Source organism: Populus trichocarpa, chromosome 6 (assembly GCF_000002775.5).
Source record: "Populus trichocarpa isolate Nisqually-1 chromosome 6, P.trichocarpa_v4.1, whole genome shotgun sequence".
NCBI lineage: Eukaryota > Viridiplantae > Streptophyta > Magnoliopsida > Malpighiales > Salicaceae > Populus > Populus trichocarpa.
The window spans coordinates 14,283,446-14,300,370 of NC_037290.2; the positions used below are offsets into that span (position 1 = coordinate 14,283,446).

The 16,925-nt window shown below is 34.9% G+C and overlaps 1 protein-coding gene across 1 annotated transcript; it reads right to left on the bottom strand.

The window, feature by feature from the left end:
* Positions 1 to 14,305: 14,305 nt before the first annotated feature.
* Positions 14,306 to 15,868, bottom strand: LOC18100408 (uncharacterized). Its single transcript, XM_006381649.3, has 3 exons — positions 15,238 to 15,868; positions 15,089 to 15,160; positions 14,306 to 14,603 (listed from the first exon to the last, which is right to left on the bottom strand). Exons 1-3 carry the CDS (start codon positions 15,793 to 15,795, stop codon positions 14,601 to 14,603), a joined length of 633 nt encoding a protein of 210 aa, XP_006381711.1. The 5' UTR covers positions 15,796 to 15,868; the 3' UTR covers positions 14,306 to 14,600.
* Between the last annotated feature and the right edge of the window lie 1,057 nt (positions 15,869 to 16,925).

A 16,925-nucleotide genomic window follows, 5' to 3' on the forward strand; every position in this document is an offset into this window, starting at 1 on the left:
TAACATGTCGAGAAATGTAAACTCATTTGGATGACAGATTAAGACACTGATAACCTAAATGAGAAGAGTTATAACCAAGAAATACATGAGAAGTAGAGCACAAAGCTAATGTATAGGCATTGTAAGGTTGAAGGAAGGGAAAACACAAACACCCAAGTTCACAAAGGAAACTATAATCTGGAACAGACTGAAAAAGGCATTCAAAAGGTGATTTCCTATTCAGTATAAGAGTGAGCATGTGATTAATTAAATAGACAGATGTTTCAAATGCATAGCCTTAGAATTTTAATGGTGTTTTACACTAACCAAGGAAAGTGAGATAGATTTCAACAATATGCCTATGTCAACGCTTAATTATACCATTATCATCATGAGTATATGGACAAATTAATTGATGGTGAATGCCAATGTTTTTAAGATAAGTATTTAACTTTCCATACTCGCCTCCCAAATCAGTTTGGATAGATTTAATTTGTGGAAAACTATCATTTAATATGAGTTTGAAATTTTTTTGGCAACCAAAGGAAAGAACCAAATGTATTTAGTATGAACATCCACAAAAATAACAAAGTAACAAAAACCATTAGAAAAAAACATAAGGAAGGATCCCCAAACATCATTAAATATTAATTCAAACAGAGTAGAAGTTTTATGACTTTTAAGTTCTAATGACAAACAAGATTTTCTCAAATGACATGCTTGACAATTAAAATGGGAAGATTTCAAAGTGCAAGACACCTTTTTATTTGACATTAATATACTCAAAATTTATGGTCTTGGATGCTCAAGTTGATGATGTCAAACATCAGCAAAGGTAGATGACACGACCAAAGAGTTGATGTCTTCTTCCTAAATGTAGGAGTGTCGAAATAATAAATAACCCGGCAAGACCGGGGTCGAACCACAAGGAGGTTAACTGTATAAATTACAAATAAAGAAATAGATAATAACAGAAAAGGAGTTGAAGAGAGCTTTGAGATGTGATATTGATATAAGGATTAAACAAGGATAAAATAATTGTCAAGGTTAGAGGATCCACTAATGGTATTTCAAACAAGTATAATATAAATTCTTTTTATTACTCAACTGGAAACCCACACACAAAGGAGGTTCTAATCGGATTATAAATTGTTGACATGTTATATTAATTATCTTATTCGAGTAATGCCAATACTTGTAGATATTATCAGGTATTCATGGTGATAACTTATATTAACAACAAATCAAGTTCCTTTCATAGCACAAGTGTCGGTTATACCATACAGTTGGGCTATGAAAGTGCCAAATATTTGTTGTACCAAGGGTTGTTCAACACAAATCTAGATTAACCATTTAACAAGCAAGGTATTAAGAGTGAGTAAGATAATAAATATAAAACATGTTAGTATCAAACATTAAAGTCCATGTTGAGTTTATACTATACTTATTCTTACACCATTAGTGTAACCTTTTCACCTTGACATAATAAACTTAGCTAAACATTATGAATAAGAGAAACATAGATAAACAAGAGGAGAACATGATTATATAAGTATAATAAAGGAAATGAAAGGCATAAACAAGAGATTAATGAAAGCAAAACTTAAACATTACAAAAATATAAAGAGAGAGAGCAAGAACATGATCTTGATCTGAAAACCAAGATGCCTAAATGCATGGCAAATGCCTCCTTTTATAGGTCAAAATTCAGAACTATTGATTTGATGACTAATTGTTGAGTAGGTGGCTACTTCTTGACTTGATGACACTTCTTATCTTGTTGTCTGCAGAAATGTCATTGCTAACATCAGAATTTGAATAGATAATCTTCATGAAAGTTCTGGTAAATTGTCTCAGCTTTCCAACAAAACAAGAATCTGTGCATGACTTCTAGAACTCGAGATATGGGCTGAACACTGAACAGTGTCTGAGTTGTAGGACATATTCCGACTTCTCCGTTGTTGCTACCATTTGAACTCGAAAATGACACTTTTAATTCTTGGACTCGTCATGAAAGTTTTAGGCCTATGTCTTAGCTTTTCATATATATAAACCAAACCTAAATCCAAGTTCTACAGCTCCAGTTATGATCCAATAACCGAATGATGTTCCAGTTTGGACTGAACCAGCATCTCTTTTTTAAGCTTAGCCCTCTCTTTGTCTTCTCAATTTGAGTAGTTAAACTCATCAGTCAATCCTTTATTTATGTGATAGGCCTGCATTTAAGATGAACATTTACCATATATTAAAGGTATCTTATATTATTAGACATGTTATTATAAAACATGCTCTAGTTAAGGAGTTATTGATACTTCAAGTGCAAAATGATGATATAAAACCTTGATAAAAATGCACTTTTAAATACTAATCAGTAGACACACTTATAGACAATAAAGCTTGAGGTAAAGACGTTGCAGAAGACTTGGAGATAACATAAAGATAATCCCTACTCCAACCGAAAAGAAGTACTTCCTTGGTTAGTCGATTCTTGACATAAAACACAAACGAGTGAAATTCAAAGAAATTATTATTTTCAAGATAATTTCTAAACAAATAATAAATTCTTTTTAATATGGGAAACATATAAGACATTCGATAAGGTAAAAGTATGTTTAGGTGTGTGGATGGTAGAGTGGGCATCATTTGACATAGGAAGTCCCTTATTATCTTCAATATATAGTTGATCAGTGTCTAGATACGGTTCTGAATTAGTCATATTCAAAAGATTAGGTGTCACATGTTGATTAACACTCGTATCAAGAAAACAAGTGGTTGGAGTAGCACTATAAGGATTATTAAATGCTAAGTTAGCACTTACTTGCATTGTGTGATGTTGTATATATGGATATTACGGAGCAGAATGACCCAAACCATAACATAAGTGACATTTTATGGGTGAATTATTGGACCACTAATTTGAGAAGGAAAACTGATTGTCATGCTCTACCCATTCTGACTTAAACTAAAATTATTATTGCCACATAAAATATCACCATTTTCACAGGAATGATTGTTGTAATTGTTGTAGGTGTTGTTCCTCCATCCACCATGAAATTTGCCCCTAGAACCACGGTTAAAATTATTGTCATAAGATCCTACAAATTGACCATAAGATTGGGGTGACTGACATTGAACAAAAAAAGTCGAAGAAGTGCTAGAAGGTGTAGGCAGCAATGGTGTTATTGTGTGGGAACCAACAATAGGCTAAAGAGAACTCTTATGAAGGTATTCATGACTGAGTAAATGACTGTGCAAGTCAATGTAGCTAAATGGTTCGGCTTTGGTTGAGAAGTTGGTGACCGGCCAAGTCTTTAAATTCTCCCCACAAGCCCCTGAACACATAAAGATCGAAGTTCTCTAACCTAATTGGTATGCCAGCGACATCAAAGCTCATCATATGGCTTTCTATAAGTAGGCACTAACTGTATCATCTCCTTGTTTTAGTTCTTGATGGATCCATGGAGATGCATAATTCGTGAGTTCAATGGAGATGTAAGAGCTTGATCAAGAGTCTACCATATAGTGTATGATGTTTAGCAGTCAATAACCAAGTGTAAAACTTTATATAGTAGATAAAAAGGATAAAAAAGCACTTGTAATCAGATGGTCTTGTTGTTTCCATGACAGAAATGTTGGATTAGTTACTAGAGCAGCCATGAATGATGATATAACATAAGAAGGAGAGCATGGGAGAGAACCATCAACAAAAGAATAAACCCACTAGCCTAGTAGATAAGACTTCATCTACATCTTCCAATACAAGTAGTTCGTGTAAGACAGTTTCAAAGAAATCACTTGTTGTGTGTGAGGTAAGAGAATCATGGTATTGCTATAATAAACATTAGCATATACGGAGACATTGAAATCAATAGTAACGGTAGGAGCTTGATCAACAGAATTGGGAGAGGAATAAAACGCTTGTGCAGCAGAGGTATGCAATAACGTTGTCTGCACCGAACACAAGCGGAGAGGAAGAAGAACCAAGCAGCAGAACAATGGAGATAACTGGCAAAACATATATGGTATACCCGACAACAACAGAGGGGTTAAAAATAGGATTAGCAACAGAGAGATTAAAAGCATAATTGGTAGCAGCTGTTATATATTGATTAGGATCCATGTATAGAAAGATTAGGGAGAAGAAGGCTATGATACCAAGTTAAGATATAAGAAGTGTTTAGAGGCTTAACAATTGTATTAGGCATCCTTTTTATTTATATAATTAGTGTTTAGAACCAACAACATTTCCACTTAAATTTACACAAATCCTAAACCCTATCCTTTTCTAGACATAGTCATTAAACCTAATTTGAGAAGAGTCCTGAATCAAACCTAAAGCTGGAATTCTGAAAGAAGCCAGCATGTTAACAGATCTTGGCTTTGATGTAAAATAGGCCTCCTTTTGTAGTAACTCTGTGATTAATTTCTTAGAATTCATTTAGGAAAGAAAGAAGTTCAATATAAGAGGACCAAAATGTAAAATAAAAAGAAATCTCAAGCTCATTCTTAAATTCACCAAAAAAAGTACTTTTTAGTCCTATTTTTCTTTTTCTTCTTTTACGGTCCATATTATTTTTGAAATTTTAGTTTTGATCTAAAAATTCATTATGTTCATTTTTCAAGCTTTAGATGTGAAAAAGAATCATCGGATAACAAAAAAAGAGTTATAATTGATCACATTTCTAGCAAAAACAAAAGCTCAATCTTGAGGTCAACAAGTTCCATTCGATAAGACAAATTTCATTAAAGTGTTTTTATATGTATACCTTATTAGAAAAAATAGATTAAGGCTGAGAGAATTTTTTTTCCAGTTTGATTTTGTATTTTATACTAATTTAAAGATGTTTTGAATTGTGAAATTGATTTATTAAGATGGTAAGAGCATTTTTTTAGTTGTTTTTTTTTTTTAATGAAAATTGGTTTTAAAAAATGGTATTTCCCACACAAAAAACCAATCCAAGTTTTTCAGTCGCTACTTTGTGGTTGGAATTTGAAGATGTCGCCCTTGCAGACCTAAGTGCACCTAACGTTCTTCCAGTTAGATACATGAGCTTGATTGTTTTTGGTTTTTTTTTTTAATAATTTTTTAAGGACTTTTTTTTAATGCACTAAAATGTTTTTAGCATTATAATTCAATTTTCATTTAATTTATCCATGGTTTTATAGATTTTTATGGGAAAGTTGATATTTTGTTTTCAATTAAAATAAAATATATGTTTAAAAAATTTTAAACAATTTATTATATGATTAAATATAAAATTTCTAATGCATTATTCTTATAATTTTTAAATATATATGCATCATAATAATAAAAACATTTTTAAAAATTTGCTTTTGAAATTCTTATCATTTTTCTTCAACAAATAAATATTTGGATAAACAATTTGCTGAAAACAAAAGTCATTAATAGGATAAAGAAGCTTTAATTAAAAAGGTGTCTTTTTCATTCTTATTTTGAATCATTTGAGTCTTTTGAATAGTTACTCCAATCGCCTTCGATTTTTATTAATGAAGTATTATTTTTTGGCCAGTAAAAATAATAATATTAATAAAAAAAATTATACTAGCAAATTATTTTATTTTTAATACAATTTAAATTACTACTTTTCTTATAAAAAAATTATTGATATAAATTAAATAAAAAATTTAAATACCTTTTCACAACATAAAATCAGATATCTGAACTTTTATTTATTTTAACTTTTTAATTTAGTCTTTGATTTACCACAACATTTCTTTAAAAATTTTATTTATACATATAACTTTTAATTTACTCTTATTAAAAAAACGTCAATTATTTTGTGTTGAAAAATAATTTTTTATCTGGCAACATACCACGAACAAGGTGATGAGTAATACATAAATTCTAAGCAGAGCCCCGTGAGTTTTGCAACTCAAAAGCAACAATTTCTACCACGAACAGAGAGAATAAGTTGAGAATCGAGGGATATTGTTAATTGACTCGACTCGACTCATTGACTCCATTCGACTCAATTGAAAATAATAAATTTTTTTTGAATAATTATCTTATTTGATAAGTAGATATAATTACTTTATTTGATAAGTAGGTATAAATCAACTCAAATCTAATTTGAAATATATAGATATATAGATATATAGTAAAACATTTATATTTTTAGAATATATATATACACACACACTCAAAACTCGCTTGATTGATAACATAATAGATATCTAAATTTTTTTACTTGTTGGATAATAATTAGAGTAACAAACTCCTCAATCTCTCTTTTATCAAATTTAGGTATTTTCCTCCTTTCTATTTTTTTTTGGTTACTATGTTATCAATTGTAAATCAGTTAAACTGATTATGAGGTGTGGAGTGGTTGTATGTTATGAATATTTATGAATCCCTTATTTTGAATGTTCCACTTAGCATTTTTCAATGCAAAACATCAAAAGCAGCTATCAATTTGACAAGTTTCTTTTTTCCCCTAATGTCGTCAAAGCTTGGACGTATTTTTTTCCGTTGTAAGTAAATTTTGTTATATGGGTTTCTTTCATATATTATCACAAACACATGGGCAGCGTGAAGCTTTTTTTTACCATTCATGAATTTGACTGGTTAGTATACAAATTTAACAGTGTTGATGACAAATTGACTGTCTCGCCAGTGGCCCGTACCTGGTGTATGGCAGGCCATTAATTCTGAAGTTTATGCCGGAGTATTTTGACTACAGCTATGAAAAAATGACTGGGGTCCCTGTTTGTGAAATTTCCAAATCTACCACTAAAATGTTGGTCTGCCAATTACCTCTCTAAGATTGCTAGTGTGAGTAGTAGAGTGCTAGCGTGAGTAGTAGAGGTGGACGCAAACTATTTCGGATATCCACATTAAACTAAAAAAATTGCTAGCGTGATTGGAACTATTCAATGTGATAAGCTTACTACTACTATGTCGAGAATCTTGTACGCTAGAGTGCTTGTGAAATTCGATTTGCTTGATGATCTTGTCCATTCTGTTGACATTCTTCTGCCGAATGGTACTGCACTCACACAATCAGTTATATATGAGACATTACCCAGATTTTGCAAGCAGTGCAAAGTTCTTGGTCATGCAACTGGGGTTTGCTATAAGACTATTAATGTAGAGTCAAGAAAGATGGGCAGACATGAAGTTAAACAAATGGGCAGTGTGAAGCATGGCAATGTCTCTGACGGTTTGGGATCCTGCAGACATCAGTGTGAAGAATAATAAAGTGAACGATGTTGTGGCAGACCAAAGTTTTGACCCCATGCAAACTGAGGTGGATGTCATAATTGAAGAAAGGGAAATTGTCAGGGGAAAGAAAAGCATTGTTGTAGACACAAGGAAGACGGGCAACCATGCAGCTAAACAAAAGGGCAGTACTAAGCACAGCAGTGTCTCTATATGTGTGGGTCCGATTGCTAATGCTAGTATGGAGAATAATAAAGAGAAAGATGTTGCAGATCAAATTCTCGACTCCATGCAATCTGAGGTAGACGTCATTTTTGACGAATGGGAAACTGTCAGGGGAAAGAAAACTAGAAAGTCTCCTGGCAGTGTTGGCTTCAATATCCAAAAGAGCAAAGTCATTGCAAGGGCACCTCAAGGCTGGAAACAGAGGGGTCATGAAGGGCCGGTTGATGGTGTAACTACCAGGAGTGTTCATAAAGGAATTGAAAATAGAGCTACTGGAAGTGGTAGGGAGCCTCCTACCCCTCCACCACTATAATGTTATTGATAAGTTGGAATGTCGGAGGGCTTAATAGCCCTCTGAAGCAACATGAAATGGTAAATCTCATGAAGAAAAGCAAATGTGATGTGTGTGGCCTTTTAGAGACTAAGCTAGTTTCTTCCAAGCTTCAATTCATGCACAAGTTTAGATTGAAGCATTGGAGGTTTTTTTCTAATGTTGAAATTGCTGGTACTGCTAGGATTGTTGTTCTGTGGAATCCTTCTAGTGTAATTGTTGATTTAATTAATTCATCTCCCCAAGCTCTACATAACTCGGTGCGTAGCTTGGAAAATCAACACGCTTTTGTAGCCACCTTTGTGTATGGGTACAATACAGTTATTGCAAGAAGATCTTTATGTGATCACCTTAGATATGGGCTCCAGCATGTCCTTGGATTGTATTGGGCGATTTAAACTCTATTCTATCACAAGATGATAAACACAAAACGAGGAACCTGTTACTAACTATGAAGTGTCTGATTTCAGAGCGTGTTGTTCAGACTTGGGGCTCTCTGATTTGAATTACACCGGCTGCCACTACTTCTGGTCAAATGGGAAAATCTGGACAAAGATTGATCGTGTGTTGGTCAACCCCATGTGGAGTAGCCTTCAGATTCAGTCCTATGTGAAATTGATTTGGAGCATCACCAATCCCTATTCCATGATGACAGGGATAACATTACCCTCTTGGAAAGAGAAAAGCAATTAAGGCTGGAACTTATGAACCTCAAAGCTGTGTTTTTTGCTTAGAAACTTAAATGCAACTTCTTCAAGGAGAGTAACAAGGGCACTAGCTTTTTTCATGCCTTGATGAGCCAAAGACACAAAAGAAATTACATTTCAGTTATCCAATGTAGTAATGTTGGTATTACTACCTCTCTAGATGAAGTCAGAGCAGCATTTGTTAGATACTACAGTGAGCTTCTTGGAACCCCAAAGGCTACAATCCCTATTGATGCAGATGTTCTTCATTGCGGGCCGTGTCTTGATGACAGGTATCATGATTTTCTCTTGGTCCCTGTATCTAGTGATGATATCAAGACAGCTCCTTTTGGTATTGGTAATGACAAAGCTCATGAGCCTGATGGGTACTCATCTCTCTTCTTCAAGAAATCATGGGATACAGTTGGGGAAGATTTTTGTGCGGCAGTGCGTGATTTCTAAATTTCTAGCAAGCTACTTAAGCAGATCAATCATTCCATTATAGCTTTGGTCCCTAAGTCTGCTAATGTTACTTCTGCGAATGACTTCAGACCTCTCTTTTGTTGTAATGACTTCAGATCTCCGAACTCTTAGCTGAGAGAATGGCCCTTGTCCTCAAAGACATTATCAGTCCAATTCAAAATGCTCTCCTGGGTGGGAGAAACATGGCTGATAATATTAATCTGATTCAAGAACTCCTATGGCATTATGGCAGGAAAAGAGTCTTCCCAAGGTGCCTTGTTAAAATTGATTTCAGGAAAGCCTTTGATTCGGTTCAATGGCCTATCCTCAGAAGGCTCCTCCAGCTGCTGGGTTTCCCTCTCAGATTTGTTCATCTGGTAATGATGTGTGTCGAAACCTCATCATTCTTTATGGCTATCAATGGTGACCTTTATGGGTTCTTTACAGGAAAATGTGGGGTTAGACAAGGCGACCCTTTGTCTCCTTATCTCTTCATAACCTGTATAGAGTACTTCTCTAGAATGTTGAAATTAGCATCCCAAAGGACTGATTTTCATTTTTATCTGAAGTGTGCTTCTAGTGGAATTTGCCACCTTGCCTTTGTTGATGATATACTTCTTCTCTCCTGAGGGGATAGAACTTCGAATCTTTGGAAAGACTTTAGGGTTGACTATCAATGCAGAAAAATCTTCCATTTATTTTGGAGGGGTCGGAGAAAGCTTGAAACAAACCATTCTCCAGGATACTCAATTCTCAAAAGGTAGTTTTCCCTTCAAATATCTTGGTGTTCCTCTCAGTCCTCATAAGCCGCTGGCAAGTCAGTTCCCCCCCCTGCATAAGCTTGAATCAACAATCCAGAGCTGGATGGGGAAGCATTTATCTTATGACAGGAGGATTGAATTAATACGATCAGGGCTATATGGAATGGTGCAATTTTAGCTTAGTATATTCACTGTGCCAGGTCTGGTCATAAATCAAATCATTTGCATTTGCCGAAACTTTTTGTGGGCAATACCTTGAGAAACAAGTCTGCTTCGGTAGCTTGGAAAGATGTTTGTTTGCCCAAGAATGAGGGTAGTTTGGATTTGTTTGATATAAAGGCTAGAAACAAATGCTTCCTAGCCAAACAGCTTTGGAACATTCACCTTAAAACTAATTATGTTTGGATCAAATCGGTGCATCAATACTTCTTGAGACATCACTCCATCTGGAATGCTTCTCTTCAGCGAACCTCATCACCTCTATGGAAGTCCATTCTATCCATCAGGAATCAGCTACTAGAGGATTGTGGGGGTGAATCTGAAGCCATCTCCATGATGAGAAGTTGGGAAATTTGTGATGGGCCCTTCGCTGCTAATACTTATGAATACCTCAGAGTTAAAGGTATTTCATGTGTCCTAGAATAATGTAGTTTGGGAATATTGGTGCTTACCTAGACACAGCTTCATTTTATGGTTGTCTATGTTAGGGAGACTAAGAACAAGGGATCGGTTAAGATTCATTGAGACAGAAACGCATTGTGTGCTATGCCGGCATCATGATGATAATCATAGCCATCAGTTGTTTTTCGCCTGCAATTGGACCTCTATTCTGTGGAGGAAGATAAGGGCATGGTTAAGAATGAATAGGCGTATGGCTACCTTGAACAGTGCAACTAGAGGATTAAGCACTAGGAAGAAGAATCTTGAAGCTAGAATGAGAAGAGTCTCTTTAAGCATTACTGTTTATTTGATATGGGAAGAAAGGAATAAAAGGATCTTTGATAACACTTATAATTTAGTGGAACTCATCTACCGCAAATTTCAAGTGTTTTTCTATATGATCTTACATTTCCATGAGAAAAACCACCTTATATTCAATATTGGGTGAAGGCTAAGGAATTGGCTGGTTCGGCAGGTTGGTTGGCTGGACAGTCTGCCAAGTTACCATTTGATAATTACTGAGCTGCATTTGCCTTGCTACGGGACCTCTGTCATAAGAATTCCTGATGATTGTCTATCCTGTGTGATGCTGCTTTGCTGGGTGGAAGCTTCTTCATTCAGCTGTTATATTATATTATAATGCATGGGACTGGATAGATGGATGAGGTCCTTCATAATGTTGTGTTGGCTATTTGGTGCAATTTATTAGACCCCTGTTGGTGTACCGGGCATGCTGGTGACCAGGACAGTATAGGCTTCCTTGTCTTGGCTGGCACTGTCTCCGGCTGGTGTTCCTTTTTTTTTTTTTTATGGTGGTTTATACTGCTGATCAGTTGGAGTCATGGCTGAGGTGATGCATTTAATAGTCGATGTAGAAGTGTTAGAGCTTCCGGCTTCTTCATTACTTGATCTGCTTCTTGGAAGTTCTGTAGGTTCTGTGATCATGTATGTTGATGTGGCCTTTTCATTCAGCTCAATGTTATTCCAGTTACAATGAAAGAATGGAAATGGAGGGATGGAGGTGGTTCTCCTATGTGGTATGCACATGTGTGCAGGGGACGCTGTAATCATGCTTTGTCGGTGCCTATGCTTATGGAAGCCTGTATGCTGATGGCTTGAATCCCGGTGTTCTTGCTGGGTCAATGGAGCTGTCCTCCATTGCTGGGATTAGCACTAGGAAATTCATTTCTCTCAGCTGTTTGTTGTTGATATTATAAAAAAGTTTCTGTTTGCGCTCAATGGGTATTGATGGGATTTCCGGGATAACCTCTGTTGCTCCTAGGTTTTAGATTGCTAGTTTTGTCCTTTGGGGAGCATGTTCCCCATGTCTGTTTATTATGTTTTTCTGTACAGAACTAGCTGGTCCTTCAGCTTTGCCTATTTTTGATCTATAATACATACTTACATTTTGATTTAAAACCCATAGCAATTGGGGATGTGAAAGGGCTCAATCAACTCTTATAATAAGAGAAGAACCTGAATTAACATGTTTTAGTTGCAATGTTCGATTTCATTTTAAATGCTATTTTCTATTTAACAAAAATAAAAACCATCAGATTATACACACAAATCTAAACTGTTCAGAGTAAAAAAAAAGTAACATGCTTCTCTTATCCAGATTTTCCACACACAAAAAAAAAAAAAAAACACAATTTTTCAATTTTATTTTTATTATTCTTATACATATAATAAAATAAGTTATAATTATTCTTTAACAAACTATTTTTTAATGTTATTCTATGCATATAAAACTTATTACTTGACAATTTTTATACTTTTAACTATTATAAGAAAAAACAGTTATTAAGAAATATAATTCATAATTAAATAGAAAATTATTTTTTTACTATTATTTCAAGTCTTAGATATAAAGAAAATATACAGATTAATGTGTATATTTTTACATGAAATTAAAATATATTTTATTGTATTAAAAAACTATTTAAAAGATATGTAAAAAAAAATTGTATAAGAAATACATATAAGCATAAATCATATGTCAAGCATAAGAAATACATATAAGCATAAATCAAATATTTTCTTTAATTCATTCCATCTCACCTTCTACCATCGAATAGAGGAATAAACACAGATTTTTATCTTGTCTACCTTGCCAGACACAAATCATTCTCGTCCTCAGCGTTCTCATTTACATAGTTCTGTCTCTTACATCTTATCTCTCTAAGAAACACAATAACAACAACAATAATAACAACAACAACAAGAATAATAATATTGTTATTCAACACGTCCCCGAGCCTTTCCTATCTTTACTAATTTTTTATAAAAATATATGATTTGTTATTCAATATTTTAGCAGGTGACATTATCATTTAATATTTGTGATAGAGTAGAAAAATGTTTATGATATAATATTCTACTCTATCACAAATATTCATATCTATTCATTTTATCATGTATTTCGTTTCTTTACAAATATATCAACACAAATATTATTTTGTAATGGAAAAACATGGGGATTCAGAATTAAGAGGAAGGATTTGAAAGTTAAAAGGAGAGATTTAGGAGAGTTTCTGTAGGGATTTGGATTTTACTAACGGAAAAGACAAAGATTCAGAATTAAGAGGGACTTCAAAAGAAGAGATGTAGGAGGGTGTTTGAAGGGATTTGAATTTAAATAGTCCGTTACAAATTGATTTTTTTTGGTAGATTGGTTTTGTTGAATGATAAGGCTGTTGTGTGGCTAATATGGTGTGGTTTATGTTGGGTATGGCTGAGGGTAACTGGAAGAGGGGCTGTTGTGGTTGATGGGGGTTGGCAGCAATTATTTTGGGGCTGTTGAGTGGTGGTTCGTGACTGAAATTGACAGGACTTGGGGATTGTTTGGGCAGCATTGTGGTTGTTAGATCTGATGCTGCTGTACAGTGGACGTGGTGTGTAGGATGAGTTTAGAAAGTCGCGGTTTTGTTGGACAGCAAGGTTGTGGTTTTTGCACTGGATCGATTGGTTGTAGAAACAACCAAAAAATACCTGTTCTCTGATACCAAAGCTGATGTTGGACATATAAAATTGAACAAAAGTAAGAGGAGAAAAAAGAAAGCTAAGATGCAGAAGAAGAGAAGAAAAGCAGATGACGAAGAGAAAGAAAAGGAGGAGTTGGAGAAGAGGAGAAAATATTAGAAGAAAGAAAAGGGAAGAACGAGATAGAAGAAGAAAAGGAGATGTAAAAAGAAAAAAAGGAGCTAGAGAAGAAAAGGAAGATAGGAGGAGGAGAAGAGATGGGAGAAGAGAAGCATGTCACTTTTCTTATTTCATCATCAACAATCTCACCATAATGTAGAAAATTACATCTAAATCATCAGAACAAAGAAACCCTAGTAAAAAAAAAATAGGCTTATGGCACACTAAATAAAATGTCTAATAAATCAATATAAATTAAGCCCAATAATAATGGGTTGGACTATACTCCGTTACCAAGTCTTCAAATGCAATTATGCATCTCTTAATAAAACCTACACAATAGCCTACTAAGGTTTTATGATGCAATAAAATATTAATTCTTTTGTACCCAATTTTTTCCCGTCAAGATCATAGAGAAGGCAGTGACAAAGTTCAATTGCGCTAAACCCTCTTAAGCATGCTTCACCCAATTACAAATTGCAGTCCTCAAACTAAGTATGTGGATGGAGCTAAGGTAGAAGATTTTCATAGGAGAGCCGAGGCAACTACACAACGGACATGAAACTAGGGTTGCAAGTCATAGCGGGAAGGGGGCAAACTAAGGAGGTCTTGGTGGACATTTCATGCACAGTAAACCATCTTAATTCTGAGAACAAAATACTCATTCTCCCCAATAGAATAGCTGCTGTGATAGTCAGCATATTCTGAAAGCACATTATAAGAACCCTAAAATCTAATGCGGATTTGCCACCAAATGTGTGTGGATTACGTCATAACTATTTATTTTCAAAATAGTCAGGGTTATTGATAACGAAAATAATTATTCATGAAGTATAACATTATTAGTGATATCGTTTCACACATGCTCCTCGTCAGTATATACCAAAGAAACAAATTAATCTTTTCGCTAATTGCATGGGGAAAAAAAAAACAAGAATTATTAGCTTTCATACTACAGTGAAATACGGGGATACAGTTGTTGCTCATAAATTAATCTTTTGTCCTAATTGTACTTGTAAGTAGATCACACCACGCTATTGATCACAATGAATGAATACACTGAGCACGTATCATTACCTATGAGGTGGTGGCAAGACCATACTATTTACCTCCAGCACCCAACTTTTAATTTGTCCAATTCAAGACAGTCAGCTTGATATGCTGAAATTCCCATGTCACTGAAAAGATCAGATAGCAGCTCAAAGTTAGCAAATCCACTTGGATGGTACAGAATCTACTATCTAATATGACCAATGTAATAGCAAAATCAACCCCTAGCATAATAAAAGCATTAGGATATGGTTCAGATCCCTCTTGCATTCCAGCATATAAACAGCTGAACACCAATTCACAGTGAACAAGAAACCACAACATGACATGCTAGAGCTTCCAAATATGAGGGGGATTGGGGAAAGGATCTTGCTTGGCAAAAACTAGATGAATAACCCATCCTTCAATTCTTTTTACCCATTCATCATCCATCCCTCCCCTGACATACACAGCCTTATGGATTTGGCAAATTACAAAGATGGGCATGGCCTTAGATATAAGTTGCAATGGACAGCAATAAGTGATCCATCCCCCTCTAAACTCAGAGCAACTTGATCTCTCTAATCTTGGTGGCGTTTATAAAATTAATACAGAAAACAGTTTATAACCTGACCTGAGGGTAACAATCTTGATGCTCTACTGTCTGATTATTTGTATTCACAAACACTTGACATGATACTCTTCCCTGAAACATTTCAAAAACTCAGATTACTTACTAAAGCAGCACGAAGAAGAAATTAAAATTAAAAAAAAATGACTTACATTGATGGGAATTTTGAAAAGCAAGAGGCCAAGGTCTCCTTTAACCTGTGTATCAGTATCGAAAATAATAACACCTCTAGCCAAATCCTGAATCAAATAAAAAACATCCTTTATAACCTCAAGACCATTTAAATCAAGCCTTGCATCCACATACGAACTCCTTCTCGCTCTGATTTTCCCTCCCTTTGAATTCACAAACCCTAGCTCTCTCCCTCTGTACCCAACCGAAACTACAAGAGAATCGTAATCCAGAGAGAAGAAATCCCTGTTTTCAACTTTAATTGTGAGGGAGAATGAGACGTCCAGAGTAAGTTCAGGGGACGAGTTCACTCGGATGTGGTTGAGTTTGATTCGGGATAGTTGGATCGCCGGGTCGGAAGGGTAGAGGAGGTAGGCGGCGGCCGAGAGGAGGAGGATTGCGGTTGTGAAGAGGAGACAGCGGCGGAGGATGTGGTTTGGAGGTCGATGGTAGTAGGAGAGAACGATGACGTTTTGGGGATAGGAGTCCGGGTGGGAAGGTAGAGAGGTGTACGGTACGGAGGAGGTTTTTGAAGTCATGGTCGAATTATCTTGTCGAGTTCTGATCCGTTCCAAAAAGTTTAACAGAACATTACTCCTTTGTGTATGCGCGAAGGTTGGTGTCCCTGATGACGTGTCAAGTTATTATTGATTTCTTCAGTTCACCAAGAAAAGAATTATAAAGATAATTTTCTCCTTGCAGTTTACTAGAGGCTCCACTTTAGCAATTATTAAATTAAATAGGTGGCACTTGTTGGGTTTTTTCCAACAGAAAAGATAATATTAAGTATTTTAAAAAATAAAAAATAAAAATTAAAAATTGATTCAATTGAATTGTCCAAACCTTAAAAGGGCTTGAGGCATGAGGTCCAGGCACAAAACAAAAGGATTGTCCCAAATGTATAGCACTCCTCCGTCTTAAGTAAAGCACCAGAACAGGAGAGGATCCCAGCAGGAAACTTAAAAAGACTTACAGTATAGAAAGTTTTTTTTTTTTTAAAAAAAAAAAAAAAAACCTAGAAATTAAAGAGAAGGTCAACATCTCACATCAAGCTTTGTGTTTAGTGTCATTTTTGGAGTCTTGAGGACAAGCTTTTGTTAGGTCGTGGGAGCAGCTTAGGCCTAAAGAAAACGGATTGCAGCTGTTACATTTGAAGAAGGTAGTATGGAATGGACTGTGGTTGGGAAAGATTTTGTGTGTCTTGGCTGCAAGAATGGGTTCTGAGAAGGCTAGCACTTAGGCAACTTCCTCGGTTCTTAAAGGATGAACAAGGGGAACAATTTGGGGTGAATGTTTAAAAATCAGACGTCTGTTAGATGGGAATTATGTTAAATTAAAGCCTTTTTTAATTTGCCCTGTAAACTTTCAAAACCTTTCAATTAAGCCCAGAATTGTCTATAATTTAAAATATCCTTGCAATTTCATCCTAACCTTCTTCAATTAGGCCCCTATATTTCATCTTCTTTTACATAATGGTCCTTATTCTAGGGTTTCTTTGATTAAGTCATCAATTAACCCCTTACACTTCTAATTCTTTCATTTTTACCCTTGATTAGTCAATAAACCCCTATATTTTTTTGCATCCTTTTCATTCATTCTAATCATTGGATTAATTTATGTAAATTGACTCCCAAACTTTAATTTTTATTCAATTAAGTTTATAATTGCA

Bases quoted from the DNA above. Each gene is read 5' to 3' on its own strand.
- LOC18100408 (XM_006381649.3), bottom strand. From the start codon at position 15,795: ATGACTTCAAAAACCTCCTCCGTACCGTACACCTCTCTACCTTCCCAC. The intron at 15,161-15,237 runs GTAAGTCATTTT...GAAATGTTTCAG, and splicing joins TTTTCAAAATTCCCATCAAT to GGAAGAGTATCATGTCAAGT.